The following is a 22812-nucleotide window of genomic DNA, read 5'->3' as shown; positions in this document are numbered from 1 at the left end:
GACAAAAAAAAGCTTTCATTCATGGAAGCCTTTGAAGAAACTTATGCATCGTCTTGGAAGCCTTATCTCTTTAGATTGTTATGGTTATGTACATGCACTTGCTTGGGCGTGATTTCGCGATTCCTGGTTCTCGATGATTTCGCATCTAAAACGTCTAACACCTATGCAAACACCAACGACACTACCTTTACTGTGATGTTTCGTGTCTTCGCTCTGTTTTGAGTCTAGACTTTTTATTTGCGAAGCTTGCAGATGTTGTATCGCCTATATAAGACCCTCTCTTACCAACCAATATTAGAGTGAACAACTTACTTTTACTCTATGCTCAAAATGAAGTGGATCTTGATAATCGCTGTTCTTGTTGGCTCAAGTTTGGCTTCAAATCCTGAAGGTAGCTATTACAAATATATTCAGTCATTTTTTTGTTTGTGTTTGCCATATACACGTAGCAAAGTGTTTCACGGGAAAGAAGCAAAGGAATTGAAAAATATCAACAACCACAACAACAACAACAACAAAAAAAAAAAAAAACACACACACACACACACACACAAAAACGCAAAATACAAGCTGTTTATTCTACAAGTAAAGGCTTTATGTAAAACGAATTTCTAAAACAAACATCTTCTTGAAATTCAACAGAAAATGAGAATATCAACGATCCAGATCTTTTTGAGGGAGATATGTTACTCACTCCTGAACAGAGGCAGGCTGCTCTGAACGGAGGTGACGTTGATGCGGCTGTTGCACGTGGTTCGGTGATAGGAAGACAGTGGCCAGGAGGTCTAATGCCTTATGAGATTGATGACTATCTAGGTAGGTGACTAGTACCTCATTCACACCAAGGCTTAAACATGTTTAAAAGTGCATAGTTTAACTAAACAGGTTTGGAAAACTATCTACGAACACAGCACAATCTTTGGTGAAATAATGCATGTAAACTTCCTTTGTCTTGCTCTAACAATATTTTAGAAAGTTTCATTATATTATAGGTTTCTAGTTTCTCAATTTTTTTTCCTAATGAAAACATAGTTTAACTAAACACGTTTAGGTGTGAATGGGGGTATAGAACTTTTAGAATTTTAGCAACCTTTGAACAACCTCTGGGCTTATCTACCATCCAGCTAAGTGGCGAATTTTGTTTCAGCCAATCACATGCAGCGCGTTTAAGCTGTTTTGCAACCGGCACTCATTCCTAGGCTACTGTAACCCAACTTTTGCGTATTTTTCTGTTTTCTTCTGACTAAGATATAATATACGTACGTGCCTACCAGGAGCAGAAATATAAAAAGGCAGAAAAAAACCATTTTACTTTACCGCCACGTTTGCTTTGTTCTTTCAAGCTCAAAAAATGCCGAGGGCCGGTCATTTTGTCAACCATTGCTTTGCGCGCAGCGTTCAACGCTCTGCAGCTAGATAGGGGCAAGACTAACTGAAAAAAGCAGGGTGTGGAGTGATACATATATACGTATATATATAGCAATTGTTTCTTATTTGTTGATATTAGCCAATAATCAGCGAGCAATGCAAATGATTGACGCGGGAATGAGGGAATGGACAACTAAAACCTGCATCCGGTTCAAGAAGCGAACCAACGAGCAAGACTACGTGTTTTTCAAGTTCAACCCAGGGTAAGATGATTACCAAAATTCAAACTTTTTCTGTCAATAACTTAGCGATGGATAACTCACAGATTTAACCCTGAAACAACCTCTGGGTTGATCAAAGTCCGAGAGCAAAGTTAACTCACAGATCGAACCCTGAAACAAACTCTGAGCTTATCAAGTCAGGGCATGGCTAACTCAGAGATGTAATCTTGAAACAACCTCGTGTTAGCGAGCGTGTTAGGTTTTGCAGAGAAATGAAAACAGGAGGACCCCGAGGAAACCCTCAAATTAAGGGAGAAAAAGTTATTTTACAACAGTTTCCTACTACCTTTTCAACTTAAAACTGTTTCCGCTGGGGCCTGAACACGGGACCTTGTACATGTTAGGCACACGTGAGGACAACCAACATGGAGGGATTTTGAGTAGTGGTTGCACTTCAAGAACGCAGTTTCTCCTACTCATTTTTTTTTTGCATGTTTTAAGGAGCTGTTGTTCAATTTTTTTTTTCTTTCTTTTTTTTTCTTACTTTTTTTTTCCTTTTTTTTTTTTTTTTTCTCGAATAAGGTTACTAACTTTTGTGTTTTTGCGAAGGTGTCGTTCGTACGTTGGGAGGAGAGGTGGAAGACAAGATATAACATTATCTACGGGATGCTGGAGAGTGGGAACTGTAGCACATGAGATTGGCAAGTGCTTATATACTTCGTCAAAAAAGAATTCAAATTTTATCGATACCATTTTGGGCTAATCTAAGTCGTCTATCACCCATATCTGATCCTTTGGATCCAACCACCTTCTTTAAAATAGGTTTAACTTATAGATATGAACTCACTTTTTAGCCAATCGGAGCATGCTTTCTCGTGCATGAAGTTAATTCAAATCTTTGTTTGATACGCATATAGGGCATGCTCTAGGTTTCTATCACGAACAGTCGAGACCTGACCGTGACAACTACGTCACTATTCTATGGGACAACATTAAAGAACGTAAGTAAGATGGCGTTGCTTCGCTACAACTAACAGATGGGTTCTGTGCATACAAGTAGCCATCACTGCTATCGCCTTGGATATAAGTGAAAAACGTTTATGCCTGCTCTAAATCCGTATGCAAATTAGTCCAAAACGCCTTTTTCGTATTGCAAAAATATGCAAACTTGCCACATAAATAGACTTTAGAAAATTCCAAAAATGTTAAGTATAATTTCTTGAAACTTAAGGTAATTTAGTTAATATGTTTATTTAATATAGTTTTATCGTCTCACAAAAGTATGCTTAAGAAATTGTTTTATGTTTGGCGAAGATAAATGTTTGTTTTCTCAAATAAAGCGCTCACACGTGAATTCTAGGAAAATATGCTAAAATGCGCGCATGCGTAAAAGTTTTTCTTTAACTTCGGGTGTGGTAGCAAGTGGCAAAACACTGTATCTTATCCTTGCATTTTTCCCTTATGTCGAGTTAACACTTTTTATTCTCTAATGCATTAGGAAACAAGCATAATTTCAATAAGTACACCAGGTCAAGGATCGATTCTCTTGGAACTCCATATGACTATGGATCGGTGATGCACTACAGAAAGACATCGTTCAGCAAGAATGGCAATCCAACCATTCATGTAAAGCAATCAGGGGTAAGATTGGAAAACTTGATAAACTTCTGAAGAATTTTCAAATTTTATGGATACTCTGAAACAACCTCTGAGCTGATCAAAGGCAGGGCTAGTTAACTCACAGATTGAACCCTGAAACAACCTCTGGGCTGATCTAAGTCAGGGCATGGTTAACTCACAGATTGAACCCTGAAACAACCTCTGGGCTGATCTAAGTCAGTGCACGGCTAACTCACAGATCAAAAACCTTGAAACAACCTCTGGGCTGATCAAAGTCAGTGCACGGCTAACTCACAGATTGAACCCTGAAACAACCTCTGAGCTGATCAAAGTCAGGGCACGGCTAATTAACTCACAGATTCAATTGGAATTTAACCTGTCGGGATTTGTGGAGAGAGGAAAACCAGAGAATCTGGAGAAAAACCGCAAATCGAGGGAGACACCTAACAAACTCTACTCACATGTGATGCCAAGTCCAGGAGTCAAACCGGCCCCAGAGGGGAGGCGAGTGCACTACCATTATACCACTTTTGATTCCATAAAAAGGGTCTTATTTTGATTTGTGAACACATTTTAAGGTTTCAATCGGTCAGCGAAATGGCATTAGCAGCATGGACGCAAAGCAGATGAATCTTCTGTACAAGTGTAGCGGAGGAGGAGGAGGAGGAGGGTCTGTCACTCGCCCTCCAGTAGTGACAACACAACGACCACTTCATACACAACCACCGCCACCAGGTATGGTGTTACTCGATACATACTTGAGAGTTGTACGTACGTAGAGAGTTACAAACGTAGTGTTAGGGCATGTGAGTGAGAAGTACGTGGGCAAAACTGGAAAGCATTGATTCTAATTTTTTTCATCCATTACAAAAAGGTGGTTGCCGTGACGACAACGCAGCATGTCCTGGGTGGATCAGTCTCTGTAGCTCACACTCAACCGTGAAGGCTCTGTGCAAAAAGACATGTAAAGTCTGCTAATAATGGATATAATACAACTTGCAACAATCAAAAGGTATGGTGATCGTCAATAAGGTCCCATATGGGTCAAGGTGGTGGGTAAGGACTAAACTCGAGAAAGGTCATTCATGAGTGATATGTTCCTGAATATGGATCTTTTCCTGATACGGCAGCCATCTTAAATTATGGGATGCTCATGGAACAAACGTAAAAAATTATTTCAAATAATTTCACTCTTTGGTGTTTTACATATCGTTCCGATTAGCAGCAAATTCATTTTTTTTAGATGCGTTTCACATTGGATAGTGATATAAGAAGACACCCTGACGGCTGTGCTGTCCATACATTTTCACTAAAATCAGCCCCCCCACCTTGCCATACAATGTCACTATTGAGCCCCCCCCCCCCCCCCCCAATCAAAAAACTGCTCCGCCGTCCCTGCCAATATTTGCTCCCTCGGCGTCCCTTAATCTCTTACTTAAAAGATTAGAATTCAAGATGGCCGCCGTATCAGTAAAAAGTTCTATTGCAGCAATAGATGAATACAAATATTAACATCAACATTATAATATATATCACTAATATCAAAGATATCTTTTAAACTTGAATGCCAACAACACTCTAAATTGTTACCTTTTCATTTATCGAATTTCAGAGAAAAACAGACGAAAATGTTCTTAGCGAAATCCAGAAATCCATGTGTAAGAATTAAAATCAGCAAATAAATGTTCTCAATCAACAAAATGGATTTTACTTTAATATGTGTCCATTAAGGAGGTTGGAAAATGTTTTGTACCTTCACATTATGAACTAAAAAATCATTATGGCTATAATATGACAGCAAGTAGTAAACCTGGAAAGCCAAAGACCATAAACCAAAGATCACAATGAACATGAAAAAATGACGTCAGACGTTGCTATGACAACATCAGAACCCTTGCTCTGCCATCAAAAATGTTTAAATTGTGATGAATTTTTTAAAAACCGTAATATTTTAACTTTGTATCGTAATCTGCTTTTTGACAAAAAAAGAAAAATTCTGTAAGAGGGAATTCGTAAAAATCAATAAAATTTGTTTGGAATAGTTTCCTCTTACAGAATTTTTATAATAGTAATAATTATTATTTTTTTGCTTCATAATGTGAAGGTACAAAACACCAGCCTCCTTAAACAATAAATATCTATATCTATATATATATATATATATATATATATTTTTTTTTTTTCTCATCACGTACAGTGCTCCTCAACGGCACGCACGGAATCGTCCTCGTGACGAAGTAGGTTTTGGTGGACATTCCATAAGCATGTACTCTTGAAGCTTTGTGTTTTACGAATTTGTCATGGAAACACTTTGATTGACCCATATCCCTTTCGGTCCCGTTGCGTAGGCTTGAGCTGGTCGACGACAACGATTTTTGAATCGACTATACACTCAAGTGAAGAATCGTTGTCGGGTTCAGAAACATAGAACATAGAAGCTGAGACTGAAATGGCACATGGGAAATGACACAATGATATTATAATTTATTCATTTGCACCATCCATGCAGTCGGTTTAGAACGCCAAACGCGTCAGTAAAAACAGTGGATGATCGATGCCACGGGTCGCCGGTCACGGCGTGCATCTAATTAACGTACTTCGCATGTGAGTTTTCGGTCTCAGCTTCTATGTTCTATGTTTCTGAACCCGACAACGATTCTTCAATTGAGTGTATACAAGTATATCACAACATAGTATAATGCATGTATGTATGCATGGTGACATCAGAAACTGAGTGCACTTTATAATTATATCAACGCAATAGAACAAATCGCGATGCGATACAAGCCCAATATTTGAATAACAATCCACAGCTTTCCACTTTTGTATTCCATTCTTTTCGTTTATCATATTTTAGGTTTTTGATATATCGAGAAGTTGTCCCGTTGATATCGAGTGAAAATTTAAAGCGACAGAGCAAAAAACAGCCAAGGTATATATCATTTAATACAAAAATATCCCCATACATTTTCTTTTGATTTTTGTTGCATCTAGCATGATTGATTCCAGTGCGCGCAAAATGTTTTAGAGAAAACATAAGGAGATCACTGGAACTTAAATTACTACCACAATCTCGATGCTTCTGACGCCGGTTGCATTTCCAAGTCAACAAGGCTAAATAGATATGTATTTCTGAAAATAATAAGAGAAATTAAAAATTTATTCGTTTTTGACGTCTTTAATCTTAGATATAACGTAGAACAAAATTTCTTTGGGACCTTATATCAAATAGAAAACTGAAAAATAAAATATGAAGAAAATCTTTAATTATATCTTGCTCCTTATAATTGTCATCCAAGCTTTTCAGGTTTGCCAAATCGGTGAGTAAGATAATGGTTAATATATCGTTTTTGCATTTAAAGTTAAACTGTTTTTAAAAAAACCTTCCCCATTCCTCTTCGACCTAAATCCAAATTTTATCGAACCCTAATACAACCTCTGGGCTGCAGACCTAGCTCATCATTTACTCTCAATGCAATAATATTATTTATAGTTTACCTTGAAGTGATTTCGTATCACTTCATTAATGCGACTTTTATTTTACATGAAGACAGAAAGATAATTTCAACTTTGGCAACACCTTGCGATTTTGTAATCTGAAGTTAAACTTTTACAAATCAAAAGGACGATCTTTTTCCCAGCGTTGCGCAAATAGAGCAACAACAAGGTCTCTTGAGTAAAATCCTGAAATTTTTGATTGCAAATAGTCTCGTGTAACATCGCTGTGATTGTGGATCGTCGTGGATTCGATCCCGGAATCGAAATTTAATTAACATGTGAGGAAAGTTGCTTGTTGGCTCTCTCTACTGTGCACCGAGGGTTTTTCTTCGGATTCTCCGGTTATATCTCGCTGTTTTTGATAAATTTAAATTAAATCAAATAAAAACTATATCAGTCTCTTGGTAATCTTTAGATTTAAAATATGAGTGTTCACGCCAAGTAATTTTCCCCAGGTTAAAGCTGGATTGGATTCCGTTTGTATTTTGATAATGATAACGATTTGATATGAAAAAGTATGCGAGCCAAAGTTTGGTAATCCTACAAAATCAAACTAGGTCCTCATTATTAGTAATACATCTTTATAATTTTAATCTTAGTGTTATTTAGTATTTAAAAATGTCAATGTGCGATAAACTCAAATAAAAAACTGTATTTGAAGAGCAAAAAATTCAAAAAATATATTATTGTTTTTCATGATTTATTCAGTAATGTATAAAGGGATTTGAAAGCACGACACACCTGGACTTATAAAGAGGTCTTCAATAACAAATGCTAGACAAAATATCATATATAACTATTGAAGTTTGTACTTGGGCTTATGACTGAAATATTCAACGCGTTTATTCGTAAGGAAAAAAATAAAAAAACTCAAAAAATATATTATTGTATTTCATGATTTATTCAGTAATGTATAAAGGGATTTGAAAGCACGACACACCTGGACTTATAAAGAGGTCTTCAATAACAAATGCTAGACAAAATATCATATATAACTATTGAAGTTTGTATTTGGGCTAATGACTGAAATTTTTAACGCGTTTATTCGTAAGGAAAAAAAATAAAAGCTTTTAATAAGGATCTATGAAAGTCCAGGCCTCCTCCCCAGGCATTTCCTCGTTGTCATTCCCCCTCCTCAGTCTCTCGTCTCTATAGTTGGTTCTTCTCAGCCATGTAATTTACGACAGGGATCCCAGCAGAGAATATATGGGGTGGCATGCCCCAAAGCTCAGATTATATGCAAAATATAAATGAATTAATAATAATAATAAAGGATTCAGTTTCAACCATATGAATCTGCATGATCAAAGTAAGGGCCCTAGATCAAAGATCAAATTGGAATTTAGCTCGTTAGGCTTAATGGAGGCATAGTTAATAGATATTATTAACTATAATGGAGGGAAGAATCGAAAACCGTAGAACCTGGAAAAAAAACCTTGAATCAAGGGAGAGACCTAACAAATTCTATTCAAAACCCCAGAGATGAGAGACGAGTGCACTACTATTGAATTTTAACCATTCCCAAGAGATTAAAATAACAAAAGACACGGCGGCCATGTTGGAGGATATAATAAAAGAACTCATTGACACTTCTTTTGTTAAAGTCCTCAAACATGGCCGACGTAAAGACCATCAATATTACGCTACTCTATATTCTTCATGATTGATTTTTATTTCAGTTGCAGCTGCCTCGTCTTGTGCCCCAAAAAGAAAAGAGTTTGGTCCGGCAATTTATGATCAAGTTCTCGTCGGCCCAGTCCTCCACTCGTTCATATCAGATGGCGAAATACTGTGTCAGTTTGCATGCCACATAAACGATCATTGTGATAAGTACAACTTCAATAACCAGACAGATGAATGCGAGATGCTGGGAAGCAGGTTTACATATACTGTAGAAAGACGAAATGGCTGGATGTTTAAAACCATCAAGGTACAGTACTTTACTAACGGTAATGGTTAAACATTACAAGACTTGGTGAAAAAAAAAGTTTGACAAATCACGCACTTTCAATATTTCATGTTACGATAAGCTATTACAAAACTAAAGTAATTGGTTTATTGCAAGATTTTCATGCATGGGAGCTTAACGTGAAAATATAATGGATGGAAGATGAAGTGTTTTCATCTACCGTACGTATTTCAGGTAGTGAGGTATGGTGCTCCCTCTAATCAAGACTCGTATTATCACCATCATTCTTTCGTTCTTAAAGGCGTTGAAATACGAGACATAAAAACCTCCAAGTTCGAAAACAATGTTGCTCGTTTTACATCCTATCTATCCAACTTGTCACGCAACAAAATCTTTTGTTGCAAGTTGGGAAAACTTGTTGATGTTGTAGAACGTAGATTTGTTGTTCGTTTTTCATCATTTGTCCAACTTGCCACTTGTTGTTTACAAATAAAACGGGTCAAAATCGAATGGATCCAATTATCGAATAAAACGGGTCAAAATCGAATGCATTCAATTATCGAATAAAACGTGTCAAAATCGAATGCATTCAATTATCGAATAAAACGGGTCAAAATCGAATGGATTCAATTATCGAATAAAACAAATCGAATGGATCCAATTGTCGAATAAAACGGGTCAAAATCGAATGAATCCAATTATCGAATAAAACGGGTCAAAATCGAATGGAACCAATTATCGAATAAAACGGGTCAAAATCGAATGGATTCAATTATCGAATAAAACGGGTCAAAATCGAATGAATCCAATTATCGAATAAAACGGGTCAAAATCGAATGAATCCAATTATCGAATAAAACGGATCAAAATCGAATGAATCTAATTATCGAATAAAACGGGTCAAAATCGAATGAATCTAATTATCGAATAAAATGGGTCAAAATCGAATGAACTTAGGTATCGAATAAAATGGGTCAAAATCGAATGAATCCAATTATCGAATAAAACGGGTCCAAAATAGAATGAACTTAGGTATGGAATAAAATGGGTCAAAATCGAATGAATCCAATTATCGAATAAAACGGGTCAAAATCGAATGGATTCAATTATCGAATAAAACGGGTCAAAATCGAATGAATCCAATTATCGAATAAAACGGGTCAAAATCGAATGAATAATTTATCGAATAAAATGGGTCAAAATCGAATGAACTTAGGTATCGAATAAAACGGGCCAAAATCGAATGGATCCAATTATCGAATAAAACGGGTCAAAATCGAATGAATCCAATTATCGAATAAAACGGGTCAAAATCGAATGAATCCAATTATCGAATAAAACGGGTCAAAATCGAATGAATCCAATTATCGAATAAAACGGGTCAAAATCGAATGAATAATTTATCGAATAAAACGGGTCAAAATCGAATGAACTTAGGTATCGAATAAAACGGGTCAAAATCGAATGGATCCAATAATCGAATAAAACGGGTTAAAATCGAATGAATTCAATTATCGAATAACACGGGTCAAAATCGAATGAATCCAATTTTCGAATAAAATGGGTCAAAATCGAATGAACTTAGGTATCGAATAAAATGGGTCAAAATCGAATGAACTTAGGTATCGAATAAAACGGGTCAAAATCGAATGAACTTAGGTATCGAATAACACGGGTCAAAATCGAATGAACTTAGGTATCGAATAACACGGGTTAAAATCGAATGAACTTAGGTATCGAATAACACGGGTTAAAATCGAATGAACTTAGGTATCGAATAAAATGGGTCAAAATCGAATGAACTTAGGTATCGAATAACACGGGTTAAAATCGAATGAACTTAGGTATCGAATAACACGGGTTAAAATCGAATGAACTTAGGTATCGAATAACACGGGTTAAAATCGAATGAACTTAGGTATCGAATAAAATGGGTCAAAATCGAATGAACTTAGGTATCGAATAACACGGGTCAAAATCGAATGAACTTAGGTATCGAATAACACGGGTCAAAATCGAATGAACTTAGGTATCGAATAACACGGGCTAAAATCGAATGAACTTAGGTATCGAATAACACGGGTTAAAATCGAATGAACTTAGGTATCGAATAACACGGTTAAAATCGAATGAACTTAGGTATCGAATAACACGGGTTAAAATCGAATGAACTTAGGTATCGAATAACACGGGTTAAAATCGAATGAACTTAGGTATCGAATAATACGGGTCAAAATCGAATGAACTTAGGTATCGAATAAAACGGGTTAAAATCGAATGAACTTAGGTATCGAATAATACGGGTCAAAATCGAATGAACTTAGGTATCGAATAAAACGGGTTAAAATCGAATGAACTTAGGTATCGAATAAAACGGGTTAAAATCGAATGAACTTAGGTATCGAATAATACGGGTTAAAATCGAATGAACTTAGGTATCGAATAAAACGGGTTAAAATCGAATGAACTTAGGTATCGAATAAAACGGGTTAAAATCGAATGAACTTAGGTATCGAATAAAACGGGTTAAAATCGAATGAACTTAGGTATCGAATAAAACGGGTTAAAATCGAATGAACTTAGGTATCGAATAAAACGGGTTAAAATCGAATGAACTTAGGTATCGAATAAAACGGGTTAAAATCGAATGAACTTAGGTATCGAATAAAACGGGTTAAAATCGAATGAACTTAGGTATCGAATAAAACGGGTTAAAATCGAATGAACTTAGGTATCGAATAAAACGGGTCAAAATCGAATGAACTTAGGTATCGAATAAAACGGGTTAAAATCGAATGAACTTAGGTATCGAATAAAACGGGTTAAAATCGAATGAACTTAGGTATCGAATAACACGGGTCAAAATCGAATGGATCTAATTAAACTTGCAAGACTAGATTTTGATGCGTGACAAGTTGGATAGGTAGGATGTAAAACGAGCTACATTGTTTTCGAACTTACACCGCAACGATGTTTCTCGACAAGTTGGACGTTTTTGTGACTCCTATTTCAGCGCCTTAAGCTTTTTTGGAGCATTGTTGCACTTTGATTTTTTTCAAATGTGAGGATCCGACTTGTTTAACATCTTTTTGCGGTTTGTGTCTGTTTTTGCCGACAGTGTGAAGATAATCCCTGTAATGGTTTCCCGTGTTATCACCATGAAGGACCAGTTTGTACATGCGCTTTCGTGTGGATGGGCAGACACTGCGAAGTTAGAGGTAATACAGTCAATTCAAAAACGTTGACGTCGAACGACTCAAGCCTACGCGACTGGACCGAAAGGAATATGGCTAAAAATCAATGAAGCGGTTAAATATTCGTTCTGAATTAATTGTTCCCGCTAGTAATAAGATAATAATGGCGAGAAACAATCCATTAAATGCATGTCTTTGGGCTTAGGGAAAGAAAAACAAAGTAGTTATGATTCAGTTCACAATTTCGAAAATATGAAGGCATTAAAAAAACGTTTCCTTCAACACTTCCCACTCGCCTACGAAGGTTCGTGCTGTAAACCAGGCATAACTAGTCAGATAAAATTATGGAGTCAACTCGGCTTCAATGACTGCTACCCAGAGTTCCTATCGGTCCAGTCGCGTAGGCTTGAGTTGGTCGACGACAAAGTTTTTTGAATTGACTGTATGTGCGACGTACTACGATCCAGATCTATTCCAATCATTCATTTCTCACCTCTGGGGTCTCAGGTTTGATCCCTGTACTCGGAATCACGTGCGAGTAGTACAGTTTAAGTCTCTCCCTTGATTGGAGGGGTCTCCTCCGTGTTTACTGGTTGGGATTTTCTCCCCTCGTATTGAATCGCAGCACGCTAAATTCAGTTTAATTTGATCTGCGGGCTACCCGTGCCCTGTCTTAGATCAGCCCAGAGGTTGTTTCAGGGTTCGATCTGCGAGTTATCCGTGCCCTTACTTTGATCAGCCCAGTGGTTGTTTCAGGGTTCGATCTGCAAGTTAGCCATGCACTGACTTAATCAGCCCAGAGGTTGGTTCGGTGTTCCGACACTAGTAAAGGCTGCAAAACAAACAAAAAAAAAAAAAACACTACACTTGCCCAGTTTTAATGTCATTTTCTTGTTACATAAAGCATTGGGCATGGAAGATAGAACCATCCTCGACTCACAAGTGACTGCATCGTCGACTTATAAAAACTCGGGGCACGAACCACATCGTGCTCGTCTCAATGCCTTTCCCATAATGCCGTATAGTACAGTCATAGATGTCGCTGCTTGGTGTGCTGGAGACCTCAAGGGTGACGAGTATTTGCAAGTTGATCTGCTTCGTGTTGTGACAATTACCATGGTTGCGACCCAAGGAAGGCCGTATAAATACGATCAATTTGTAAAAAAATATCAACTTGGGTACAAAGAGGAATTAGGTACTAACGTGTGGAGGAAATACAAAGAGGGAGGAATCGTCAAGGTTTGTGTAAAAATAAAATAGATAAATCTATTTTTTGTGTCCAGTGCTTCCAACGCTTTTGCGCTAACTGGGACACTTTTCACTTACACACACTACCACCACTACATTCGATATTGACCCCATGCATGTGACGTCAAAGGAGCTGGATCTGGAGGACAGAACAAAAGGATTCCAATCTACTGACAATTGGAGCCTATTGTTGTCCCCCAGATTGAGCTGCATTAAAAAGTGCTGAAGGGATCTATTCTATGCACATAACACTAAACTAACATGTTTCACAAAACCTCATCACCAACTCTTATTTAGATGCTTTTAAATCAGAAATGTTAAAGGAAGTCATATTCGATGGCCATGATTTTTTCTGCAATTCATTGATTTTTTCAATTAATTTCTTTGAACAAGAATATGTTGGGGTAATCAATTTCTGATTGCAATTTCATTTGTTCGCGAACGTCATTAAACAAACTGAATTTACACGTTGATTTTTTTTCGGAAAACTGGAGAACCGGCTGCGAAAAATGGCGACATCAGCTAGCGATTTTTCTGACACTTTGTTGGTTTTTACTGATTACAGGAATTCCCTGGTAATAGTGACATGGACACTGTAGTCCAACATCAGCTGTCGGAACATCTTAGAACACAGTTCGTACGATTTATCGTCTTGGAATGGAATAATTATATTGCAATGAGAGTAGAACTGTATGGTAAACCTTGAAAACTGTAATAAAGACCTTAAGGCCCCGTCCACACGTGTCCGTCAAAGGGACTAGGCACTAGCGTGCATTAGGGCGGATCAAGAAATTTCCGGATACGTGTGGACAGTGAAAACGATTCGAATACGCTGTGTGGACGCGAATATTTTCGTATCCGCAAAAAAAAATTGCGGATACAAAATTTTGCGGATACGTGTGTCCGGAAGTGTAAATAATTTCTCTTTGGGGTGTAATTGTTCATTGGAGATTTCATTCAAAACATTGTCAGTAAAGTCAACTCATCCACAGGGAAGACAGACTTTGAAGGCGCGCAACCCTCAAGTGAAATTATTCATATTTCCAGTTAACGACGCCGTCGTAGATTTTGCAAACCCTACTATATCAATGGCAGTGATAAACTATGACAATCTGGGACTTAATGACCCTAGAAGTGAATAACGTATTAACCATTCCGAGGTTGAGAGAAAATTGGGTTGTTTGCATTACGGTGCATTGTAGGTATGCAATGGACGCCATCTTGGAAGTAAGCTCCCTAAACATACCCACAATGCACTGCAATGTCAACTCCACCCAGTTTATCTTCAACCTCGGAATGTCCAATATACATGCGTACATTTCAGTCCGTTTTCAAAGAACAGTCCCTTTCACAGTTCCCTGCGCCATCTTGAAAGGTAGCTGTGCCTTTGCATTGAATCGAGACGAACGGTGAGTTTGCAATGACAGAAAACCTTTTTCTAACACCTTGGACAATTATTCACGTCTCTATTATTGCTAGCTCAATGTTTGTCTCGTTTCAATACAAAGGTGAGGCTTCCTTTCAAGATGGCGCAGGGAACTGTGAAAGGGACTATTCAAGAGCGTTTTAGTTAGAGTGGAACTGTATGGATCTTTTTCACTCGACAACAACTACATTGCATGAGACTGATGCATTATGATCATAAGGGATGATTTTTAACATAAGCTAGTTTTAAGTATTTATAGATACTAGGTAACAAGTGGCGGAGACAGCTAGCTGCGATGACACCTATTAGTCCCTCCGACCTGACCATAAAATATCATACAGCATTTTCGTTTGAGACGTATATGACCATCAAAACTGTCAAACTAAAGACATGATGCACAATTTCGCCTTTAGATTTTCACCTTGGTTTACTTTCTTTCTCACTTTCTTTCTTTCTCTTTCTTGCTTCCTTCCTTCCTTCCTTTGTTTGTTTGTTTTCTTTTCTACAGTTGCATAGAAAAAAACTGTACACTGACTCCCTTGTCTAGCAGAGAGCATAAACATTACGCTCTACTTATGATCAACAATAGATCCCTTTTATACAAATGAACGCTAGTTTCCTACCGAGCTAACCACCAGTAGGTCTAGAACGTCTTTTTCTAGCTGTAACACGGCGTGAACGCAGAATGGAGACGTTTTACTACATGTGTTACATGATGGTTTAAACTTTCATCGCTACAATCTACATCCTACAAAACAGAACGACTAAATGTCAATTTCACATTTACATAATGAGACGGATGGATGGTTAGATAAGTAGATAGACGGGAAAATGGATGGAGGGAAGGATGGAATTGAACTGATGAGATGTATGGATGGATGAGACAGATGGGATGGTTAAATAATTAGATGAACAGATAAAAGGATGGATGGATGGATGGAGGGAGGGAGGGAGGGAGGGAGGGAGGGAGGGATGGATGGATGGATGGATATATAACAGTATGTAAAAATAGAAAACACTACTTACCAATGTGTCAAGGTTGATTACTGCTTTATGGTCATCAAATGTCACTATGATTTCATCACCGAGAGCAGATAGTTTAACGTACTCTACTCCATATGTACCTTGTAGAATAGTGATGAGTCTGGAGCAAAAACATAGCATGAATACTAGAAAAGGTATATAAGAAAGAAGGATGGAAGGGAGGGAGGGAGGGAGGGAGGGAGGGAAGCAAGGAAGGAAGGAAGCGTGGAAAAGATGCAATCTTACAGATTATATAAGAAGGAAGGAAGGAAGTAAGGACGGAGGGAGGGAGGGAGGGAGGGAGGGAAGGAAGCAACGAAGCAAGGAAGGAAGCAACTAAGCAAGGAAGGAAGCAAGGAAGGTGGAAAAGATGCAATCTTACAGATTATATAAGAAAGAAGGAAGGAAGGAAGGAAGGACGGAGGGAGGGAGGGAGGGAGGGAAGGAAGCAACGAAGCAAGGAAGGAAGCAACGAAGCAAGGAAGGAAGCAACGAAGCAAGGAAGGAAGCAAGGAAGGAAGCAAGCAAGGTGGAAAAGATGCAATCTTACAGATACATATATATTTTCTGTAGTGTTATTTACTATTGACTGTACATGCAAGGATAACATCTTACTTTTCGTGAAATGTGTTTACATCAATCTTTTTTAACTGTGAAGCGGCTAGGAGAAAAAATAAATAAAATATTCAGCATGAAACAAAATGTAAAAAGGACAGAGACACTTGGTCAATCTGATAAAGACACAATAATAACATACAATTTCCATATTTACTGTAAACAAAATTCCATTCATCGTACACCCATTATTAGAGGTACAACTCTATAGACTCCTTGGATTGAATTCCTAAAGGAATTGTTCTGGGGGACAAAACAAGGCCGTCTTTTCTTATGCAAAAAAAAAATCCATTGTTTTGTCCCCCACAACAATTCCTTTAGGGACTCAGTGCAAGGGGTCTATATTCTTACCTTGTGCAGCCATAGGGTTTGACTCGACTTGAAGAATGACAGCCAAGACAGCATCAGCATACATATCATTAACAGAGTTGGCCATCCACTGGTTAATAAAAACAAACATTTTGTCAAACCCGGAAACGACCTCTGGGCTGATCAAAGTCAGGGAATGACTAACTGACAGATAGAACCCTGAAACAACCTGTGGGCTGATCTAAGTCAGGACATGGCTAACTCACAGATAGAAGCCTGAAACAACCTCTGGGCTGATCTAAGTCAGGACATGGCTAACTCACAGATCTAACCCTGGAACAACCTCTGGGCTGATTTAAGTCAGGGCATGGCTAACTCACAGATCTAACCCTGAAACAACCTCTGGGCTGATCTAAGTCAGGGCATGACTAACTCACAGATCGAACCCTGAATCAATCTCTGGGCTGATCTAAGTCAGGGCATGGCTAACTCACAGATCAAACCCTGAAACAACCTCTGGGCTGATCTAAGTCAGGGCACGGCTAACTCACAGATTGAACCCTGAAACAACCTCTGGGCTGATCTAAGTCAGGGCACGACTAACTCACAGATTGAACCCTGAAACAACCTCTGGGCTGATCTAAGTCAGGGTATGACTAACTCACAGATAGAACCCTTAAACAACCTTGGGGCTGATCTAAGTAAGGGCATGGCTAACTCACAGATCAAATTCGAATTAGCTTGTTAGGTTTAGCGGCGGGAAATTGGTGAATCCGAAGAAAAATCAATCTAGAGACCTTACAAACTCTACTCTTATGTGATGTCGAGTCCAGGAATGAATCCCGAGACCCCAGAGATACGCTGAGAATTTACCCCTTCAGTAATGAAGCAATATTTTGTTATGCAAAAACTATTACATTCTTACAACATGGCTGGCTTAAACCCTTTCCTGACAAAACATATTGACTAGTTATTTACCTCGATAACGACACTGCTTTTTTCCTGTATAACAGTGATGGCACCAAAAACACGGACTCCTTGTTTGCCTTGCAAGGTAAGGTCATCTAAACGACCTGCCAGGTTCTCAAGGCAATGCTTTAGAACTGGGAAAGAACCATGAAACGCCACGGATTGTTTCTGTCAAAGAAAAAAAGAATTATCAGTCAATTATTTAGTCTCAAAGAGGGTTTTTGCACTAATTTATACCTCTATTAAGCGACCAACCTCTATTTAGCTACCAGTTGTCAAAGTCCCAAAGAGGATTTTTGCACTAATTTATACCTCTATTAAGCGACCAACCTCTATTTAGCAACCAGTTGTCAAAGTCCCAAAGAGGGTTTTTGCACTAATATATACCTCTATTAAGCGACCAACCTCTATTTAGTGACCAGTTGTCAAAGTCCCAAAGAGGGTTTTTGCACTAATTTATACCTCTATTAAGCGACCAACCTCTATTTAGTGACCAGTTGTCAAAGTCCCAAAGAGGATTTTTGCACTAATTTATACCTCTATTAAGCGACCAACCTCTATTTAGTGACCAGTTGTCAAAGTCCCAAAGAGGATTTTTGCACTAATTTATACCTCTATTAAGCGACCAACCTCTATTTAGTGACCAGTTGTCAAAGTCCCAAAGAGGATTTTTGCACTAATTTATACCTCTATTAAGCGACCAACCTCTATTTAGTGACCAGTTGTCAAAGTCCCAAAGAGGGTTTTTGCACTAATTTATACCTCTATTAAGCGACCAACCTCTATTTAGTGACCAGTTGTCAAAGTCCCAAAGAGGGTTCTTGCACTAATTTATACCTCTATTAAGCGACCAACCTCTATTTAGTGACCAGTTGTCAAAGTCCCAAAGAGGGTTTTTGCACTAATTTATACTTCTATTAAGAAACCACATACGAACCTGGGTTAATACACTAGTTGCGAGTTCTGTGTAATCTGCAAAGCAACAACAAACAAAAAAATCAACATCTAAATTGGCCTATCGTATAACTTATAAATGAGCCAATACCGCTTCAAAGTAAACCAATGGGCGTTCCAAGAAATTTAGGTTATTTCATGGTCAAAGAGGCTAGAAGTAGCAGAAGATATTAGAACTTCACCAAGGAAGTTCTTAGGGGAAATTTAAAACAATTTAAATTAAATTAATATCTTTTACTTTGTAAGTCATCAGGAGCGATCAGGTGATAGTTGAAACCTCTCTTTATGAGGATTCCTGACATCTGTTTATTGTGTTCGGGCTTCTCTCTCGCCATCTGACCCATTACCTGTTATAGTGAAGCAAAAAAAAAAACCCTCAGAAGTTCACATTTTTACCGATATGCTGAACAACCTCAGGGCACGAATAACTCACAGATTGCATTGTCAAAGCACACAGCACGCACTCAGCTCCCTTATAAAAGAAATTAAAAAAAACTTGCTTGCTGTGCTGTATAGAGCAGTTTTCGTATGACTGTGAAAAGCTCACGGCACGAACACGGTCATGACGCGGCAAGGGATATGCCAGACCAATCACATTGCTCGAGAATTCACTCTTCATCCAATCAAATGTCAGAAACACGGCTCCGAACACGGCGCGGACACGGTCACGCCAATGTCACGGCACTGTCACACCTATCACATTGCGCGAGGAAAAAATCCGCCAATCAAAATTCTAGAAAACGTCACGGTCGCAGCAAGGCACGCATACGGCACCGACGTTTTCACAGTAATACGAAAACTGTTCTAACTGCACACAGCACGCGCGCGCGTTTTCTATTTCTTCAATACAACAGCCAAAGCTAACAGATTAGATTTGAAGATATCCAATGCAAGGAATACTGATGCACTCTAATTACATGAAGTTTGATCGCGATTTACTTAAACGTAATAACACCTACTTTCGTATGACAAAAACATGTTTTTTGTTCCCGATAAGTAACTTGCGGTGTTTGCCAGCGTAAAACATAGGTTATACAGAAAAAATGCAACAGAGAATAATAGAAAAAAAGTTCTATCTGTTTGTGTTTACCTTGGCCATTTTTTCTCCTCTGAAGTAAAGTTCCACACTCTGACAGTTTGGTGGATTGTGAACTACAATACTGAGCTCCTGAAAAATGAGCGATTGAAAAGTGATCAGGCAGAAATGATACTTTGTTTACTGCAAGACTGGAAGCCGCCTACCCTCAAGAAATCAACCAATCAGGTTCTTCATTCAAAATATCTCCAAGCTAAAAATAGCATCAAACTGTGCACATGATGGTTACAAGGCTATATAGGTAGGATTCCTTCTCTTAGTTCATATTCTCTTGAGTGTGTCCATTGTGAGTCGACTACTAAAAAGCTAGTGTTTTGGTTATACTTACAGAATCATCTTCATACTCTCGAATAAGCGCAGCCTTCAACCGCCCCATTTCGTTTTTCTCGCCGTGAACGAGGATCTAGAACAGACAATTGAATAAAAATGTAAATGGATATAAAAACAGTGGAGACCATGAAAGTAATATTTCAAAGCCGACAATGAGGACTGGATGGCATTTCAGGTCCAAGAAATTAGTTCCAGTCCGAGGTGCAATTATTCGACTTATTCCTAGGACTGAATTAATTTTGTTCCAGTTACTTTAGACTGAATTCAGTCCTTCTAAAAAGGACTTGTGACCCAAAAAGAGACCATTGATTGGCTGGTTTCCTCATGAGTTATTAATGATTATGAGGAGCTTCCTTGAACTCTTCAACAACAGGGGTATAATGTACCATCACATCAAAGTAGGGTTTTGTGCACATCAGGCCAGGGGTTTTTCCATGCCAACAATCTATCTTATGTAAAACGTATATCTTACAACCATCACTTGCTGTAAGGTGCTCTTTAGTGGCGGTGGCTCCAAATGCACTACATGTAGCACTATATTGATTCTTAGGGATGGAGGAAAGGGGGAAGGGAAGGAAGGAAGAAAGCAGAGAGAAGTAAGGAGGTAGGAGAGATGAGGTATGGGGGAGTAAGGAGGAGAGAAGGAGGCGGATGAGGAGGAGGAGGAGGAGGAGGTAGTAAGCAGTAATTATTATGGAAGGAATTAGGATGGATGGAAGGAAGGAAAAAATGGATGGAAAAACGTTTACATACAATGTTTGGTGGTTTGAGTGTTCTAATGAATTCACTGGTCTGTTCATAGTCCGTGTGCGCGGAAAACGAGATGTAGTCTATAAAATAAAACGAACATCAATAAAATTTGTTTGCCTTCTGGGCTGACAGGAAGCTATTTGAAGGTGCATTTAACTTGGGCGTATCGTTTTCCCATATCACACCATATGTCATTCCCTAGAGTATTATTTCTTTGATTACTGGTTGCACATGAGAAGACACATGAATATGGATACAACTTAAACAAAGAATTTTATTCTCAAGAGAATGACACGCGATCTGAAATGGGCAAAACATTACGCCCAAGACAAAGTGGTAAAAAACTTGTGATTGAAAGCAAAAATATAATTATTATAAATATGATATATATGAAATATATATTTGTACTGCGGTCGTAATGTATCAAATTGAGCTGATCCTCGCAGTATATGAAGCAACTTATGCAGCTGCAAATTAAAAGACTCAGAAAGTCTCTCAGAGAGTCTTGAGCGGGATAATAATATAAAAATAATAAATAATAATAATAATAAATATAATTCCAAGAGGAGGATGTAAATGTAATGTTTGTAAACAATGTGGTGTTACAGTCTAACATTCTAAGCGACTTACCCACAGAACATTTTCTCTGTATCTTCTGTCCTGTCATGGTTGTGACCTCTTCAGGCTCAGACATCAAATTCTGTTGGGAAATAATGATGAATTGTAAAATAAAAAACCAATAAAAATATCAAGCAAGCGCCTTGATTGACGTCCACCAAAGACTACTTTGTTGTGACAAAGATTCCGCGTGAGGTTTTGCACCATCACGTGTCGACAGCCATGTCAGATGGCAGGAACAATACAATTGTTTTACATGAGAAAGAATTCAATTCCCAGAAGCAAAGGGATTTTATTGCTCTGCCATCTAACCACAGGCAGTCCAAGCAGGATAATGGGTGAGTAGTATAGGGAATGGGGGTTCCAGCGCAATCTCAACACGGGGTAAGACCCGCGTCAAAAATCCACCTACGGAAACAACCCACTCCAAGTGTGGTTGGGGGCAACAGTGCAAATATGTTAGTCTATATATGGAGTGCGAAGATTGTAAAGAGTTTGTTTATGATTTCTGTGTAAAGTGCTTGAAACCCAAGTTTGTACCTACTAAACCAAATAAGTATATTTGTTGTGACAAGAAAATGCAAATAGAAGACGACACGTCAGCACAGTGTTACGAATGTGGTAAGAATATTCGTAATGCCGTACCAAATGCTACCAAAGAGCAATATTACGCCAATGGAGGTCGTAAGAAGACCCCATACAAAAGAATAAAATACTTCCGAGACTGGATGAGTCATATCCAAGGTTTACATCCGATATATTTAAGCGACGAAGTAAGGAAGAAAATCATAGACCATTTAGAAGAGCCAACCCCACAAAGTCTACGGAAAACGTTGAAAAAATTAAAGCTAGGGAAATATTACAAAGCTATTCCCTATCTTTTGTCTGAAATTACCGGTAAGTCTATTCCCGAGGTTTCTGATATGACAAAAGCCGAGTGGATGTTTTGTCGGCTGAATAAGGATATTCCTTATTATCCTGATGTAATTTACGAAATATTTTACAAAATAGACCCCAACCACCCCCTGTTAGGATGGATTCCGAGAAAATAAAAATGCAAAACTGGCGTTTATTTTGCCAGAAACCCCACTGGGGAATGCATCGCGCAGAACACCAAGCTATCCCCAGTGGGGTTTTTTGCATTTTGGGCTTACGGGGCTTATTTCATCCCGCGCCAGAGGCCCTCTAGTACGTACACATATATCTTTCTTACGACCCACCAGAGGGTGAACTCCGGACAGCGTCCCGAGACACCCCCTGACTTTTCCAATCGCGAAACCCCCCATCGCGGGGTTGAATCGCACTTTCCACCCCTCCCCCCACGGTTGCTGTGAGTGTGGGGAGGCTTTTTTTTTTTCACTCACAGCAACCGGTCCAAATGCGTCTACAGCGAGGCTCGAACTCGGGACTTTAGGCCTCCCCAGCTCCAAAGTCCCACGATCACGAGCGAACGCCAGACACATCTGGACGCTTATGTATGTGAAAATTATTATATTTAATCTGCATAATTTCTAGACTGACGTTCGATATGTAAATAGAATCCCGTCACGCTCTTTTCGAAGCAGATGTTTACTGAGCAAGCTTTCTTTGAAGCTCTTCTTTCGCTTCTTGATAGATCTTTTTGCGAGATTCCTCGGAAAGATCTCTTACGACTGTTTTTTTAT

The 22812-nt window shown here is 38.4% G+C and overlaps 3 protein-coding genes across 3 annotated transcripts; 2 read left to right on the top strand and 1 right to left on the bottom strand.

Moving 5' to 3' along the window:
• The first annotated feature begins 257 nt into the window (after nt 1-257).
• LOC116301401 (nematocyst expressed protein 6) lies at nt 258-4221 on the top strand. The gene is made up of 8 exons (XM_031710455.2): nt 258-391; nt 643-816; nt 1508-1631; nt 2199-2290; nt 2507-2590; nt 3088-3230; nt 3788-3944; nt 4084-4221. The coding sequence occupies exons 1-8, from the start codon at nt 322-324 to the stop codon at nt 4185-4187; spliced, it is 948 nt and encodes a 315-aa protein (XP_031566315.1). The 5' UTR covers nt 258-321; the 3' UTR covers nt 4188-4221.
• A 3776-nt stretch (nt 4222-7997) lies between these two features.
• LOC116301391 (lactadherin-like) lies at nt 7998-13764 on the top strand. Its single transcript, XM_089040612.1, has 5 exons — nt 7998-8016; nt 8387-8637; nt 11735-11834; nt 12715-13049; nt 13624-13764. The coding sequence occupies exons 1-5, from the start codon at nt 7998-8000 to the stop codon at nt 13762-13764; spliced, it is 846 nt and encodes a 281-aa protein (XP_088896738.1).
• Nucleotides 12673-21230, bottom strand: LOC148905714 (cleavage and polyadenylation specificity factor subunit 3-like). Its single transcript, XM_089039973.1, has 11 exons — nt 21161-21230; nt 20534-20610; nt 19779-19853; nt 19445-19522; nt 18593-18701; nt 18338-18372; nt 17410-17568; nt 16474-16561; nt 16123-16168; nt 15511-15628; nt 12673-15232 (listed from the first exon to the last, which is right to left on the bottom strand). The coding sequence occupies exons 1-11, from the start codon at nt 21222-21224 to the stop codon at nt 15143-15145; spliced, it is 939 nt and encodes a 312-aa protein (XP_088896099.1). The 5' UTR covers nt 21225-21230; the 3' UTR covers nt 12673-15142.
• Between the last annotated feature and the right edge of the window lie 1582 nt (nt 21231-22812).

The sequence above is a fragment of the Actinia tenebrosa genome, unplaced genomic scaffold (genome assembly GCF_029948245.1).
Source record: "Actinia tenebrosa isolate PJP-AT-01 unplaced genomic scaffold, QUT_ActTen_1.0 PGA_scaffold7__59_contigs__length_16204524, whole genome shotgun sequence".
NCBI classification, from domain to species: domain Eukaryota; kingdom Metazoa; phylum Cnidaria; class Anthozoa; order Actiniaria; family Actiniidae; genus Actinia; species Actinia tenebrosa.
The sequence above is the reverse complement of the archived record's forward strand: the minus strand, read 5'-3'. Positions and strand labels throughout refer to the sequence as shown.